General features: G+C 36.6%; 1 protein-coding gene across 17 annotated transcripts in view; it reads right to left on the reverse strand.

Annotated features, from left to right (window-relative positions):
* St7l (suppression of tumorigenicity 7 like) overlaps positions 1-17494 on the reverse strand; it is a 180073-nt gene that overhangs the window by 129652 nt on the left and 32927 nt on the right. For all 17 annotated transcript variants that reach the window (XM_071618198.1, XM_071618196.1, XM_071618204.1 and 14 more), the window contains exons 7-11: positions 16712-16866; positions 11899-11996; positions 11386-11500; positions 1606-1678; positions 464-566 (exon numbers count right to left, since the gene is read on the reverse strand). In XM_071618198.1, coding sequence (XP_071474299.1) covers positions 464-566; positions 1606-1678; positions 11386-11500; positions 11899-11996; positions 16712-16866 — 544 coding nt within the window. The remainder of the gene's footprint in view (positions 1-463; positions 567-1605; positions 1679-11385; positions 11501-11898; positions 11997-16711; positions 16867-17494) is intronic.

The following is a 17494-nucleotide window of genomic DNA, read 5'->3' on the forward strand; positions in this document are numbered from 1 at the left end:
GTCTAGAAAAAGCCTTTCTAGTAACAAAATTTTAATTTAGTGACCTGAAATTGAAATGGTCTTTTATTGAGACCAAGCTGTTGATTATTTCTTCTCTAAAACTGTAATAAAAAGACAGCTAACTAGGACTGAAGTGTTGCTCAGTGGCAGAGTGCTTCCCAGCATGTACAGAAGGCCATGTGTTGAATATCCAGTACCACCAAAAAAAGAACAGCTAAGTGAACATAGTTCAAATTTTGTTTTTGTTTTGGCAGCAATTACAAAACCTATAGTGAACTATTGCTCCTACACACCTTTCTAAAATGCCTTTTAACATCTCCTTTAAGATGAATAGTAAGCATGAAAACATCAGAGTCTAAAACAATTCTGACTCAAATCATGGCAACCCAAACTTTGGTTTATATACTATTATCAATTAAATAAAATTAAATAAAGATACGATTTTCACTATAAAATTTCTCACTTTTGGAACATGAGGATTAAATTCCACAGCTCTATGAATTGCTTCCACAGCATTAATTTCTGCTGTGCTTAATCCTCTTCTGGAGGCTGTTTCTGGAGAGAATCTGTAAGAAAAAAACACAAAATGAAGAAATGAATAACAAAAGAAAAAAAATTATGGATTTAGACCATAATATAGTTCTCTAAATCAAAGGATTCTGGAAATGACTAAATTCAAAACCAGATAACTACTAAGAATGATAGTTAAAGCCTTCTCGTTCAAAATATAAAAAACAAGAAAACATAAGGAATGAAAATTTTCAAACTTAGGTAGAGAAAGCATTCAGAAGTTCATTGAAGGCACACTAGGGAAAGGTAAGAAATTCTACACAGGGACATCCAGAGAATCTCATGAAATATAAGTATATTCATATCAAATTTTTTATCTGAGAAGAAATAAACTATAATACTTCATTCTAATTAATATCAAGGCATAGTAATACAAAGTGAAAAACAATGGCCACCATTTGATTAGTCTCTGATTTTCTTTTTTTGAGACACTGTACCCAACCAGTTTCTGAATATCTTACCTGCAGAATAAAGAAAATTCACTAAGAGCAGTCAAAAACACAAGGAAAACAGAATAACACAATCCTAATATAAGAACAGACAACATGAAACCTATTTATCTATCATACTGCTTACTTATTAAAGCTATTATTTATCTGCACTTTCTTTCTAGATACTGGTTTAGGCACTCCATAATTACATAATCCTCATACAACCACCCTACAGTACTATTCTCATTTTACAGATGAGGAAAAGACTCAAAATAATTAACCTAGCAAAAATCCTACAGCTAGTATATTATAAAGTTTAAATTTAAGTCTCAGTTTATTTAGCTCTAAAAATCTCTCTCCACTACCCAAAGTGAGAAGCCTCAAAGCCACAAAGGATCAAAGGTTATTTAGAAGAAAGCAGAGAGGAAGATCACAGTTTTAAAAGTCAGTAGAGGTAAAATGTAATATTGAAATTAGCATTCTTCTCAAATAATTGTAGTTTTCTACTTGCCCAGTATGCACAAGGCCCCAGGTTCAATCCCTAGTACTGAAAACAAATAAATAACAAAAATGAATCAAATAATTAGTTTTCATAACTACTTACTTATCTGAAACAGTCCTTGTTTTCAACAGTGCTGCTGTATAACAGATTGCTGCTGACTTTGGAAGGCTTATATCTGAAATAATAATTTGAATTCAGATAAAAATTACAAAAATGTGTTAACATAATATTTTCATAACAATAACTCATAATACAAATTCAACACATGTAATATAGTAGCAGAAGCCACCTGGACACATAGTTGGAAGACCTGAGTTTTGAATTCTGATTCTTCTATTTATTAGTTATGTATCCTTGAACCAATAGCAACTTCTTTGATCTTAGTTTTCTCAAGACAGAATGGTACTTTCTGACAGATGAAATTATGTCTATTAAAGCCCTCCACACAATGGTGACAAGTACTCAACAAATGTTTATAATAACTTTTTTACAGTAAGACTGTTCATGGAGAAAGCCACTGTATAATTAGTACTATGCAAAAATTCCACCTATTCATAGAGTAAAACTAAGATTAGAAAAAAATTACTAGTTAAATCCAGGTTGATACAACCAAGGATGATTTTTACTTTTTCTTTTTCCTAAATGAAAAAGAAATTAATCTGGACCTATAAATAAACAATATAAACCCTTTTTAAAACGAATGTCTGAAATATTGTTATCAAAAGAGTAAAATTTAGAACTTGTTGATGATTTCAGTTCCAGAGTTACACTAGCAAATGGAGAACTAAATTTGGAAGGAAGTAAGTTTGGCTTCAACTACTTAAGGATTCTAGAATGGAAAAATTTGGGATTCATGAAAACTGAAAACACAGAAGCAAATCAACTTAGACTTTACTTGTTTTATTTTTAACGAATCAGACCCTATTCTGATTTTTTAATACTCAGGCTCTATACTTGGGTTCAGCACAAATGTAAGTGAGCCATGCATACAGTAAGTTACATATGGAAGGAATTTCTAAAAAATGTCTCCATGAGCCCAACGTTATTCTGAAGCACTGACTAAGAATTCCAGATGTTTAAAAGAAATAAACTTTTCTTTCAAGTATAACACATTTCAAACTTCCAAGTCATGGGGATTCCTAAGCTAATGGGTAAGAACCTACAACAGGACAAGTGTGAATAAGTGACTTATATGTGTTTTGTTATAATGAAAGATATGACCAGAAATATTACGATTGTCAGGAAGTGAAAACTTGTGGTTAAAAACTGAAGTCTAGGGCTGCAGTTGTAACTCAGCGGTAGAGCGCTTGCCTTGTACGTGTGAGGTACTGCATTTGAGTCCCAGCACCACATATAAATAAGCAAATAAAATAAAGGTCCATCAATAATTTAAAAACAAACAAACAATTAAAAAAAAACGAAGTCTTACTCTGAGTGAGAAAGTTTATGTATCTTTAAAATTTTCCCAATTCCGGGCTAGGGTTGTGGCTCAATGGTAGAGCATTTGCCTAGCATGTGGGAGGCACTGGGTTTGATCCTCAGTACCACATATAAATAAATAAAATAAAGGTCCATTGACAACTAAAAGAAAAAAACAAGTTAAAAAAAAAATTCTCCCAATTCTACTTGTGGTAAACTGTCTATAGTACAATAATAAAAATAACCAACATAGATAGAATTATTGTTACGGGAAGACTAATGAACAAAGAAGAAGAATACCTGGGTTTAAATTCAGGATTGTCACTTACTAGTTGGGAGATACCCAATATTTAACCTTCTTAAATGTTAGTTTCCCAATTTAGTAACTAGAAAGAATAAAAACACTTGTCCTACCATCTTACAAGATTAGTATAAGGATCAGATGAGATTAAAATTGTGCTTTTGTAACTAAAAAACATTATAAATGTTATTAACCCTTTTTTAATTTTTATTTTTATTGGTTGTTTTCCCTCTCTACCCCATCTGCTGTTGTTTAATTCTCTCCCTTGTTTTTTTTTTTTTTGTTCCCTTTCCCCTCACAAACTCTTATATATAATTTTGTGTAACAATGAGGGTCTCCTTCCATTTCCATACAGTTTCCCTTCTCTCTCCCTTTCTCTCCCCCCACTCGTCTCTGTTTAATGTTAATCTTTTCCTCATGCTCTTCTTCCCTGTTCTTTTCTTAGTTGCTCTCTTTATATCAAAGAAGACATTTGGCATTTGTTTTTTAAGGATTGGCTAGCTTCACTTAGCATAATCTGCTCTAATGCCATCCATTTCCCTGCAAAATCCATGATTTTGTCGTTTTTTAGTGCTGCGTAATACTCCATTGTGTATAAATGCCACATTTTTTTTAATCCATTCATCTATTGAAGGGCATCTAGGTTGATTCCAGAGTCTAGCTATTGTGAATTGTGCTGCTATGATCATTGATGTGGCAGTATCCCTATAGTATGCTCTTTTAAGGTCCTCAGGGAATAGACTGAGAAGGGCGATAACTGGGTCAAATGGTGGTTCCATTCCCAGCTTTCCCAGGAATCTCCATACTGCTTTCCATATTGGCCACACCAATTTGCAGTCCCACCAGCAATGTACAAGTGTACCCTTTTCCCCACATCCGCGCCAGCACTTATTGTTGTTTGACTTCATAATGGCTGCCAATCTTACTGGAGTGAGATGGTATCTTAGGGTGGTTTTGATTTGCATTTCTCTGACTGCTAGAGATGGTGAGCATTTTTTCATGTACTTGTTGATTGATTGTATGTCGTCCTCTGAGAAGTGTCTGTTCAGGTCTCTGGCCCATTTGTTGATTGGGTTATTTTTTATCTTATTGTTTAATTTCTTGATTTCTTTGTATACTCTGGATATTAGGGCTCTATCCGAAGTGTGAGGAGTAAAAATTTGTTCCCAGGATGTAGGTTCCCTATTTACCTCTCTTATTGTTTCTCTTGCTGAGAAAAAACTTTTTAGTTTAAGTAAGTCCCATTTGTTTATTCTTGTATTTAACTCTTGGGCTATGGGCGTCCTATTAAGGAATTTGGAGCCTGACCCCACAATATGTAGATCGGAGCCAACTTTTTCTTCTATCAGGCGCAGAGTCTCTGATTTGATATCAAACTCTTTGATCCATTTTGAATTAATTTTTGTGCATGGCGAGAGAAAGGGGTTCAGCTTCATTTTGTTGCATATGGATTTCCAGTTTTCCCAGCACCATTTGTTGAAGATGCTATCCTTTCTCCATTGCATGCTTTTAGCGCCTTTATCAAATATAAGAAAGTTGTAATTCTGTGGATTGGTCTCTGTGTCCTCTATTCTGTACCATTGGTCCACCTGCCTGTTTTGGTACCAGTACCATGCTGTTTTTGTTACTATTGCTCTGTAGTACAGTTTGAAATCTGGTATCGCTATACCTCCCGATTCACACTTCTTGCTTAGAATTGCTTTTGCTATTCTGGGTCTTTTGTTTTTCCATATGAATTTCATGATAGCCTTATCTATTTCTACAAGAAATGCCATTGGGATTTTGATTGGCATTGCGTTGAACCTGTAGAGAACTTTGGGTAATATCGCCATTTTGATGATGTTGGTTCTGCCTATCCATGAACAAGGTACATTTTTCCATCTTCTAAGATCTTCTTCTATCTCTGTCTTTAGGGTTCTGTAGTTCTCATTGTATAAATCTTTCACCTCTTTTGTTAGGTTGATTCCCAAGTATTTTATTTTTTTTGAGGATATTGTGAATGGGGTGGTTTTTCTCATTTCCATTTCAGAAGTTTTGTTGCTGATATACAGGAATGCCTTTGATTTATGCGTGTTGATTTTATATCCTGGCACATTGCTGAATTCATTTATTAGTTCTAGTAGTTTCTTTGTGGACCCTTTTGGGTCTTCTAGGTATAGGATCATGTCATCTGCAAATAGTGATATTTTAAGTTCTTCTTTTCCTATTTTTATGCCTTTAATTTCTTTTGTCTGTCTAATTGCTCTGGCTAGTATTTCAAGGACTAAATTAAATAGAAGTGGTGAGAGAGGGCATCCCTGTCTTGTTCCAGATTTTAGCGGGAATGCCTTCAGTTTTTCTCCATTTAGAATGATGTTAGCCTGAGGCTTAGCATATATAGCTTTTACAATGTTGAGGTAAGTTCCTGTTATCCCTAGTTTTTCTAGTGTTTTGAACATGAAGGGATGCTGTATTTTGTCGAATGCTTTTTCTGCATCTATCGAGATGATCATATGGTTCTTATCTTTAAGTCTATTGATGTGGTGAATAACATTTATTGATTTCCGTATATTGAACCAACCTTGCATCCCAGGGATGAATTCTACTTGATCATGGTGCACAATTTTTTTGATATGCTTTTGTATTCGATTTGCCAGGATTTTATTGAGAATTTTTGCATCTATGTTCATTAGAGATATTGGTCTGTAGTTTTCTTTCTTTGAAGTGTCTTTGTCTGGTTTCGGGATCAGGGTGATGTTGGCCTCATAGAATGAATTTGGAAGATCTCCTTCTTTTTTTATTTCTTGAAATAGCTTGAAAAGTATTGGTATTAATTCTTCTTGGAAGGTTTTGTAAAACTCCGCTGTATACCCATCTGGTCCAGGGCTTTTCTTGGTTGGTAGTCTTTTGATGGCTTCTTCTATTTCTTCCTTTGTTATTGGTCTGTTTAAATTGTGTGTGTCTTCCTGACTCAATCTAGGCAAATCATATGACTTAAGAAATTTATCGATATCTTCACTGTCTTCTATTTTATTAGAATATAGGGTTTCAAAATACTTTCTAATTATCTTCTGTATTTCCGTAGTGTCTGTTGTGATATTGCCTTTTTTATCCCGTATGTTAGTAATTTGAGCTCTCTCTCTTCTTCTCTTCGTTAGCATGGCTAAGGGTCTGTCGATCTTATTTATTTTTTCAAAGAACCAACTTTTAGTTTTATCAATTTTTTCAATGGTTTTTTTTTGTTTCAATTTCGTTGATTTCCGCTCTGATTTTGATTATTTCTTGTCTTCTGCTATATTTGCTGTTGTTTTGCTCTTCCTTTTCTAGGGTTTTGAGATGTAGTGTGAGTTCATTTATTTGTTGGTTTTTTCTTTTTTTTGAGGAATGAACTCCAGGAAATGAATTTCCCTCTTAAAACTGCTTTCACTGTGTCCCATAGATTCCGGTATGTTGTGTCTGAATTGTCGTTTATCTCTAAGAATTTTTTGATTTCCTCCTTTATGTCTTCTGTAACCCATTGATCATTCAGTAACATATTGTTTATTTTCCATGTGATGCAGGATTTTTCCTTCCTTCTTTTATCATTGATTTCCAGTTTCATTCCATTATGATCAGATATGGTGCATGGTATTATCTCCACACCTTTATATTTACTAAGAGTTGCCCTATGGCATAATATATAATCTATCTTTGAGTAAGATCCATGTGCTGCTGAGAAGAACGTGTATCCACTTGATGATGGTAGATATATTCTATATATGTCGGTTAAGTCTAGGTTATTGATTGTGTCATTGAGTTCTATAGTTTCTTTATTCAGCTTTTGTCTGGAGGATCTGTCTAATGGCGAGAGCGGTGTGTTGAAGTCACCCATTATTATTGTGTTGTGGTCTATTTGACTCTTGAACTTGAGGAGAGTTTGTTTTATGAACGTTGCTGCACCATTGTTTGGTACATACAAATTGATAATTGTTATGTCTTGTTGGTGGATGGTTCCTTTTAACAGGATATAGTGTCCTTCTTTAGCTTTTGATTAACTTAGGTTTGAAGTTGATTTTATTTGATATGAGTATGGCCACTCCTGCTTGCTTCCGAGGGCCATGTGAGTGGTATGATTTTTCCCAACCTTTCACCTTCAGCCTGTGTATGTCTTTTCCTATCATATGAGTCTCCTGAAGGCAGCATATTGTTGGATTTGTTTTTTTGATCCAGGTTACTAGCTTGTGTCTCTTGATTGGTGAGTTTAGTCCATTAACATTTAAGGTTACAACTGAAATATGATTTGTACTTCCAGTCATGTTTATTTATTTATTTATTTTAGTTTGGCTAGTTTTTAACTTTTTGGTTATTTTCCTCCCCCTTTACTGAGATACCTCCCGCTGTTAGTTTTGGGCACTATTTTTCCATTCCTCTTCTTGTAGAATTTTGCCCAAAATGCTTTGTAGTGCTGGTTTTCTGGCTGCGAATTCTTTTAGCTTTTGTTTATCCTGAAAGATTTTAATTTCATTGTCAAATCTGAAGCTTAATTTTGCTGGATACAGTATTCTTGGTTGGAATCCATTATTTTTCAGCGTTTGAAATACATTGTTCCAGGATCTTCTCGCTTTCAAAGTCTGTGATGAAAAATCAGCCGTTAACCTAATTGGTTTACCCCTGAATGTAATCTGCCTCCTTTCTCTCGTAGCTTTTAATATTCTCTCCTTGTTCTGTATGTTGGCTATCTTCATAATTATATGTCTTGGAGTTGGTCTATTACGGTTTTGGATGTTTGGGGTCCTGTAGGCTTCCAGGATTTGGCAATCCATTCCATCTTTCATCTCTGGGAAGTTTTCTAGGATTATTTCATTTAATAAGTTGTCCATTCCTTTGGTTTGAACCTCTGTGCCTTCTTCTATCCCAATGACTCTCAAATTTGGTTTTTTTATGAGGTCCCATATCTCTTGGATAGATTGCTCGTGGGATTTAAGCATCTTTTCTGAGTTGACTATATTCTTTTCAAGTTGATAAACTTTGTCTTCATTATCTGATGTTCTGACTTCTACTTGATCTAGTCTATTTGTAATATTCTCGTTAGTGTTTTTAATCTGGTTTATGGTTTCTTGCATTTCTAAAATTACTGTTTGGTTTTTTTTTAAGATCTCTATCTCCTGGTAAAGTTTGTTCTTTGCAGTTTGAATTTGTTTGTTTAGTTTGTTTTCGAAATATACTTTCAATGCTTGGACTTGCTGTCTCATGTCTTCTCTAATATTCTGTTCCATCTGAGTTAGGTATGCCTTGATTTCCTTCCCTGTCCATGTTTCTGATGCTTCTAGGTCCTCCTGTAGATTTAAGTTGTCCTGAATTATCTGTAATCCTTTTTTCCCTTGTTATTTTCATGTTGTTCACGTTACTTTCCAGCTCTGTTTGACTGCTTTGTAACTGCTTTCTCCTATACATTTGTTTTGGCTTTGTATATCTCTGTTGTCTCTCCTTTGTGGTGGGAGATTATGCCTAGAGATGTTGGGCTTTATTGTACTTTAGAGCTGGTTCATTCAATTCATAAAGGGCTTCCGGATTTTGTATGCATATAGTGATTTGTTGTTTGTTCTTAGGACTTTAGGTTAGGTGCTATGAAGGTATAAGGGTTAGTATGTCTTGGCTACTTTAGAAGATTGCTCTACTGAAGGGGAATACTAACTGTCGATTGGATCAGGGTGTTGTTAGTAGCTAGGTATTTAGGAGCACTATAGATGGCCTCGAAACATTCACCTATTTGCATTTAGACAGTTACACGAAATGGAGGATGTAATGCTTGGGATGAAAGTTGGGGGGAAGGGGAAGGAAAGTGTTCTTGAAAAGAAAGAAGGAGAGGGAGATAGATAGCATAGAGGAGAATGGACAGAACAATAAAACTTGGAAGGGGAAAGAAAGAGGGGAAAAGGGAGAGAAAAATTAAAATAAAATAAAATTAGGTCTTAGCGATCCATTTTCTTCTCTTCCCGTAGGCAAAGCTGTGCCCTCTGGGCTGAGTTTTGCCCTCAATGTGTCGACAGTCTCTTAATCCTGTTGGTCCAGAGCCGTTTCACTTCTACAGCCCCTCCTCCCCTTCCTCCTGCCAGCCAGCCTGGTCCTGCTCACCGGAGGTGGTTCCCCAGGGATCTGGTTACACTTTCAGCCCCACCGCGTGCCCTATTTCCCGAACAACTGAGCACTCTCTCTGTCATTCATCTAAGCCCCAGTGCTGTGGAGCTGTGGTCTGGGAGTCAATAGTTTAATTTTTCCGGACCCCTTTGGTGGGTACACCCTCGGAAGCTGGCGGCTAAGACCTTTGGTATTGCCTCTGGTGGTAATGGGAGTTGGGGATCGAGGATCCCCTCTGCTTCCCTCAGCCCCTACAATCACGACCACTCCGCTGGCGGTAGGAGGAGTTGGGGGTCTGGAGTGTCCTCTTTTTCCCTCTGCCCCTACCATCACACCCTCTCAGTTGGCGGTTGGGGGAGTTCGGGGTGGGGAGTATTCTCTGCTTCCCTCCGCCCCTACAGTCATGCCCACGTCACTGGCATTAGGGGGAGTTGGGGGTCGGGAGTCCCTTGGCCCTTACGGTCGCGCCCACGGAGAGATTTTTGAAGTTTCCCGGTTGTTTGTATCTGATGTGGGTGGGAGTCACACACCTGCTAAAGTAGATTCCGCTGGGAAGGAATCTCGTTGGCCGAACTTTGGTGACTTCCCCTCTCTGCTATGGCGGGCCCCTGGCTCCTTGCCGGAGTATCCGAAGGGAGAGGTGGAACTGGCTTATCTCTGGTCTGACTCAATCTCTGGTTTTAGTTCCCAGTTCGCTATTTCATAAAGGCTTGGTTAGATTCCCTTCATTACGCCTCCTGAGCCAGGCGGGCGGGGCTGTTCGCAGAGCCTTGCAGGCGGGGCCGTTCGCCCTGCGGGTGGGGGGCCCGTGCAGGCGGGGCCGTCAGCAGAGCTGGGAGGGCAGGGGGCCATCTGCCGGGCCTCGCGGGGACCCTTCTCACTGCGCCGCAGGAGGCCACTTGCAGAGCCGGGCAGGCAGGGGCCGCGGGACTGGACCTCTGCGCCGCGAGGTCAAGATTCACTCGTCTGGGACAAACTGTCACCTCTAATAAACTTACTAATTCCCAGCAGGTCTCCTTTCAGCGGAATTTTGCTAGAAGTTCCTCAGTAGGTAGAATTTAGGTGTATTAATGGGTCTTTCTGATCCCGTTAATGTGGAGATACTGAAAGTGCTGCTTCCTCACTGGCCGCCATGTTGGATCCCCTTTTTTTTTTTTTTTTAGGAATTAGGAATTAAACCTAGAAGCCTTTACTACTGAGCTACATCCCCATGCTTTTTCTTTTAACTTAAATCTTTTTTTTAAATCTTTATTTATTTATCTTTATGTGGTGCTGAGGCTCAAACCCAGTGCCTCACATATACTAGGCAAGCACTCAACCACTGAGCCTCAACCCTAGCCCCCCGTACCTTTATTGTGCTTTTTATTATTCTCAGACACAGTCTTGCTAAGTTACTCAGGCTGGCCTCAAATTTGTGATCCTTTTGCCTCAGCTTTCCAAGTAGCTAGGATTATAGACATGCAACCCCATATGTGGTTTCTGAATTAGTCTTTATAAATACTGTTAAGCAACTTCTGTTAGCTTTCCTTGATATTCAAACGAGTATAAAAAAGAGGCACCCTACTATGTGCACAGCATTTACACTTTTCCAATTATCTCATGCAAGTCATGCTGTCTTCAATGTAACCAATGTTCATTTGTTTATACATTTCACTAAACTGTAAATCCTACGATGATGAAATCCATTTCTTCTTGTTCACATTTTATTCCAAAGTGCTTCATTCCTATTAGACACTCAATAAACCAAATTTTTTTTCTTTTGGTGGTGGTGCTGGAGATCGAACCCAGAGCCTTGTTTGTACAAGGCAAGCACTCTACCAACTGAGCTACATCCCCAGCCCAAAAGAATAAATCTTGACAGAAGAAAAAGTTCCTCCTTATAGGCTTTTGCTACCAAAAGTCCTGATAAAAAAAGATACTTAATAGCAATTTGTACTTACACATACTAAATACTGACTGGTAAGAATAGAGAAAATTAGAGAAATACTAGAATGGTATCATATTTATGAATACATAATTTAAAAGAAAATCCTTTAACATACTATCAATTAAGACAAAAAACTCACCATCATATTTTGCTAGGACTGCCTGAACATCTGCATAGGCCTGTAATTCTAAAAGTGATTCTAAGAGATTTTCATGGATGTTCAACATGGTAAGAGGAGGAAATTCTTTCATCAACTGTATATTGAAAGAAAAAAAAGAGATTAAAATTAGAACAGAGGAACTTTCACTAAAGTTGAAATTCTTTTGCTTCTTTACAAAACTGTAGAGACTCAGTCCTTAAAAAATGTATGTATATTAGGAGTTGGGGCTGTAGTTCAGTGGCAGAATGCTTGCCTAGCATGTGTGAGGCACTGGGTTTGATCCTCAGCACCACATAAAAATAAACAAAGGCATTCTGTCCATTTACAACTCTAAAAAACAGATTTTAAAAAAAGTATGTGTATTAAATAAATAGCATTATAAAACCCACCAATTAAAAAACAGTAATTCTGTATCAAAATAACTGGTAACTTCAACTACATTTTATTTTTAGAGGAATCCATATAACAGTTTCAGTTATCAAACTTACTTACATCTCTCATTATTTTCACTGCTTCTCTTATTCTTCCTAATTTTCTTGCACACATTGCCAATCTTCTTTTAATATATACTAGCACATTGGTATCTCTCCCTATATAAAAAAACAAAAAGTAACACAATATTACTTTCATATTATGTCCTGTTATTTCACTAGAATATTATTTCTTAATTGCTTATCCTACAAGATTCAATTAAAATTAAATTGTGTCAAGATGGAAGAATATTTAATGATTACTGAATCTGGGTGAAGAATATTTTGAATAGGAATCTCTTACATTTGTTTATGCTTGAAGTTTTATGTGTTAAAAATTTATATTATACACACACACACACACACACACAAATATATATATATATTTTGTGTGTGTGTGTGTGTGAGTGTGTGGTGCTGAGGATTGAACCCAGGACCTTGTGCCTGGGAGGCAAGCATTTTACCAAGTGAGCTATATCCTCAGCCCCTAAATGTTTAAAATATATGTTGAATTACTTTTGCCTCTAATAGTAAGTAATCTGAGTACAGTATATAGAATGTAATTTGTGTTTGAATAACAAATTTAATTTAATATTGCTGGAAAAGAAACACATATATTAAAGGGAAAATATAACACTAGCCTATTATTTTAAGTTTCTGCATAAATAATCTATAGTTTTAATATTCTCTATTTTTTTAACTGAAAAACTCAAAATGTTCAAAGTACAATTTCTATGACTAATGTAAACTTTTTATTAACAACTAATAACAAACTATAAAACTACTTCTAAGAAGGACTAACAAAATTCTGTAACATGTTTAATTTTAATTTTATATTATGTAAAGACAAATGGCATGTTTTTTGTTTTGGTCAGTATTGAGGATTGAATCCAGAGCTCTCACATGGTAGGAAAATTTTCTATCACTGACCTACATCCCTGGCCCTTTTTATTTTTTGTTTTGAGACAGGGTTTCACTAAGTTGCCCTAGTTTGCCCTCAAATTTGTGATCCTTCTACTTGACCCCGAGTTGACTTTATTACAGACGTAGTTTCATAAGTTCCAGTCTGCAAAGCTAAATATTCCTGCAGTTGTGTGTAATAACATACATTAATGAAACATACTGTAAACATCATATTTAACTTGGAGAGAAAACATTATCTAACTTTTAATTTCCACAAACAAAAGATTTAGAACTTAACTGCTAACGGATAATGCATTACATAAACATATTTCATTTACTTTCTGTTATCCACCCAAATCATAAAACTAAAATCCTCTGGCCATAAAAGGTAACAAGCAGGAGCAACATTCCTAATTCTAACATCTCTGGTAAAGTATCTCAATCATAATCAGAAGAGTATCGTTAAAGATTAGAGAGACCATTTGACCCAGTTATCACACTCCTCGGCATATCCCCAGAGGAATTAAAATCAGCATACTATAGTGATGTGGCCACATCAATGTTCACAGCAGCTCAATTCACAATAGCCAAGCTATGGAACAAACCTAGGTGCCCTTCAAAGATGAATGGATAAAGAAAATGTAGTACATTGGATTGTTACTCAGCCATAAAGGAGGAGGAAATTATGGCACTTGCCAGTAAATGGATGAAACTAGAGACTATCATGCTGAGTGAAATAAGCCAATCCCAAAAATCCAAAGGCTGAATGTTCTCTCTGATATATAGATTGCTGATCCACAATGATAGTGGGGAAGGAGGAGTGGAGGTTCACTGAAATGGACAGAAGGAAGGGAGATGGGAATGGGATAATGAATTGGACATAACTTTCCTATGTTTAAATATGAATACACAGTCAGTATAACTTCACATCACATATAACCACAAAAATGGGAAATTATACTCCATGTTATGAATGATATGTCAAAATACACTCTACTGTCAAAGAACAAATTAAAAAAAAAAAAAAAGGAATGGAAAGACTTCAGTTGTTGTGGCTAATCTGATCCCAAACACAATCACAGGAAAAAAAATTAACCAAAGAAAGAACCAATGTTACATATAAGGTTGGATTTTATGTTAAGAATCAGATGGTATGACTGGATGTGGTGGTAAACACCTGTAATCCCAGCAATTTGGGAGACTGTGGCAAGAGGATTTTAAGTTTGAGGTCAGCCTCAGCAAGTTAGTGAGACCCTATCTCAAAATTAAAAATAAAAAGGACTGGGGATATAACTCAGTGGTAAACCAACCCTGGGTTCAATCCCCAGTTCCAAAAAAAAATAATAATAATAATAATCAGAGCCACTCCTTGATGCTATATATAGATAACAGAGTCTGAAGAGCAAACAAAATGATGTCCTGGGTTGGGGATGTAACTCAAGGGTTCAGTATTTGCCTTGTATGTGCGAGTCTCTGGGTTTGACCCCAGCAGCAGAAAAAAAAAAAAAAAAAAAAAAAGCCTCTATTACTGAGTAAGGATGAAGATAAAGAAAATACCATCAAAAGGATCTTCTCAATCAATACTAATAATCACGAGAATGCTCTCCTAAATACTAAATAGTTTTATATTTATGTTTCTCTAATAACCAGGTGTTCAATTCTTATATGAAATAAATTACCATTAAGTCTCAAAACAGCATATTTCCTTTCAATAACCAGAGCAAATTTAATCCTTTTCACAAGCTCTTTCTGGCTATTACGTATTTCTGTCTTACTGGCTTATACGTATTAATAAATTAGTTAAGTAAAATTTAGCTAATCTACAAGCACTGTTTTTATTATTGGTGGTCTGTGTTTTAAACAAGCAAGATCCAATTATAGGTGCTAAAAGAGAGAAATAGAAGAAGATCTTAGAAGATGGAAAAATATACCCTGTTCATGGATAGGCAGAACTAACATCATCAAAATGGCGATATTACCAAAAGTTCTCTATAGGTTTAATGCAATGCCAATCAAAATCCCAACAGCATTTCTTGTAGAAATAGAGAAAGCAATCATGAAATTCATATGGAAAAATAAAAGACCCAGAATAGCAAAAACAATGCTAAGCAGGAAGTGTGAATCAGGCGGTATAGCGATACCAGACTTCAAACTATACTGAAGAGCAATAGTAACAAAAACAGCATGGTACTGGTACCAAAACAGGCGGGTAGACCAATGGTACAGAATAGAGGACACAGAAACCAATCCACAAAACTACAACTATCTTATATTTGATAAAGGGGCTAAAAGCATGCAATGGAGGAAGGATAGCATCTTCAACAAATGGTGCTGGGAAAACTGGAAATCCATATGCAACAAAATGAAACTGAATCCCTTTCTCTCGCCATGCACAAAAGTTAATTCAAAATGGATCAAGGAGCTTGATATCAAATCAGAGACACGCCGTCTGATAGAAGAAAAAGTTGGCTACGATCTACATACTGTGGGGTCGGGCTCCAAATTCCTCAATAGGACACCCATAGCACAAAAGTTAATAACTAGAATCAACAAATGGGACTTACTCAAACTAAAAAGTTTTTTCTCAGCAAAAGAAACAATAAGAGAGGTAAATAGAGAGCCTACATCCTGGGAACAAATCTTTACTCCTCACACTTCAGATAGAGCCCTAATATCCAGAGTATACAAAGAACTCAAAAAATTAGACAATAAGAGAACAAACAACCCAATCAACAAATGGGCCAAGGACCTGAACAGACACTTCTCAGAGGAGGACATACAATCAATCAACAAGTACATGAAAAAATGCTCACCATCTCTAGCAGTCAGAGAAATGCAAATCAAAACCACCCTAAGATACCATCTCACTCCAGTAAGATTGGCAGCCATTATGAAGTCAAACAACAACAAGTGCTGGCGAGGATGTGGGGAAAAGGGTACACTTGTACATTGCTGGTGGGACTGCAAATTGGTGCAGCCAATTTGGAAAGCAGTATGGAGATTTCTTGGAAAGCTGGGAATGGAGCCACCATTTGACCCAGCTATTCCCCTTCTCGGTCTATTCCCTAAAGACCTAAAAAGAGCATGCTACAGGGACACTGCTACATCGATGTTCATAGCAGCACAATTCACAATAGCAAGACTGTGGAACCAACCTAGATGCCCTTCAATAGACGAATGGATAAAAAAAATGTGGCATTTATACACAATGGAGTATTACTCTGCATTAAAAAATGACAAAATCATAGAATTTACAGGGAAATGGATGGCATTAGAGCAGATTATGCTAAGTGAAGCTAGCCAATCCCTAAAAAACAAATGCCAAATGTCTTCTTTGATATAAGGAGAGTAACTAAGAACAGAGTAGGGTTGAAGAGCATGAGAAGAAGATTAACATTAAACAGGGATGAGAGGTGGGAGGGAAAGGGAGAGAGAAGGGAAATTGCATGGAAATGGAAGGAGACCCTCAGGGTTATACAAAAGCACATACAAGAGGAAGTGAGGGGAAAGGGAAAAATAATACAAGGGGGACAAATGAATGACAGTAGAGGGGGCAGAGAGAGAAGAGGGGAGGGGAGGGGAGGGGGGATAGTAGAGGATAGGAAAGGCAGCAGAACACAACAGACACTAGTATGGCAATATGTAAATCAATGGATGTGTAACTGATGTGATTCTGCAATCTGTATATGGGGTAAAAATGGGAGCTCATAACCCACTTGAATCAAAGTGTGAAATATGATATATCAAGAACTATGTAATGTTTTGAACAACCAACAATAAAAAATTAAAAAAAAAAATCAGAGAAATAAAACATAGACCAAAGAGAGAAAGGTAGCTTGGGGGGGGGGTTCTTATGGATATAAGGCACAAATAAAGATTTTCAGAATAACAAAAAAAAAAAGGACAGTAAAAATCAGTTCAAATTTGCTTACTCAGTTGAGCTTCATGCTGAGGACTCTGGTGCTGGCACTGCTGTGATCGCCTATAAATTGTTTCTCCTGCCTTGAGTGCCTGTTTAAATAACCTTTCAGCATCTACAATAGTGGTTGCTTCTTCCTCGGCCAGTAGAACATATGCAGTGGCACAGCTATGAAAAAAAGCAAGCAAAGCAATTTGAAATAAAACTGTAAGGGCAAGTATTTTCTCTTGGGTATGTCCTTTTGCTCTAAACCAAGTTTCCCTTAGCTTTACCTATACTTTCCATCTCTTGGGGGAAAAAACAAAAACAAAAACCAACTTTATTAGATGTTTTAATTTCTTGGGGACATACTAGTATATTCATTATGTCTAATTCCACAATTTTTTTCAGTCTCTTATGTTTCTCTTCTATTCTTTCTTCTTTTTTACCTCCATGGTCTGACTCTGTGTTTTCTTTTTGTACAAGGGGAGAAAAAGGAAGATATATAAAGAATTGTATGAAAAGTAGTTCTGGCTACCATATACTACAGTGATCAGACTTGCTCTTAGTCACTACATATTCTGTAATATCCAACTCCTGTGGGCAGCTATGAAAGACAGTGAAGTTTGGGAAGAGGGTCTCTATGCTAAAGAGACACCTTTCATATCTGACTCAAAAAAACATTCAGGACTAGGCTTTTCCTTCAAACGTGAGTATTCCCTCTGCATGTGGCTCTATCCTCCCTTGGACTTATGCACAGTAGAATGCAGCATACTTCCCTTGGTCTGAATTCTAGTTCTTCCTTCAAACTCCTACC

This window comes from Marmota flaviventris, chromosome 10, assembly GCF_047511675.1.
Source record: "Marmota flaviventris isolate mMarFla1 chromosome 10, mMarFla1.hap1, whole genome shotgun sequence".
NCBI lineage: Eukaryota > Metazoa > Chordata > Mammalia > Rodentia > Sciuridae > Marmota > Marmota flaviventris.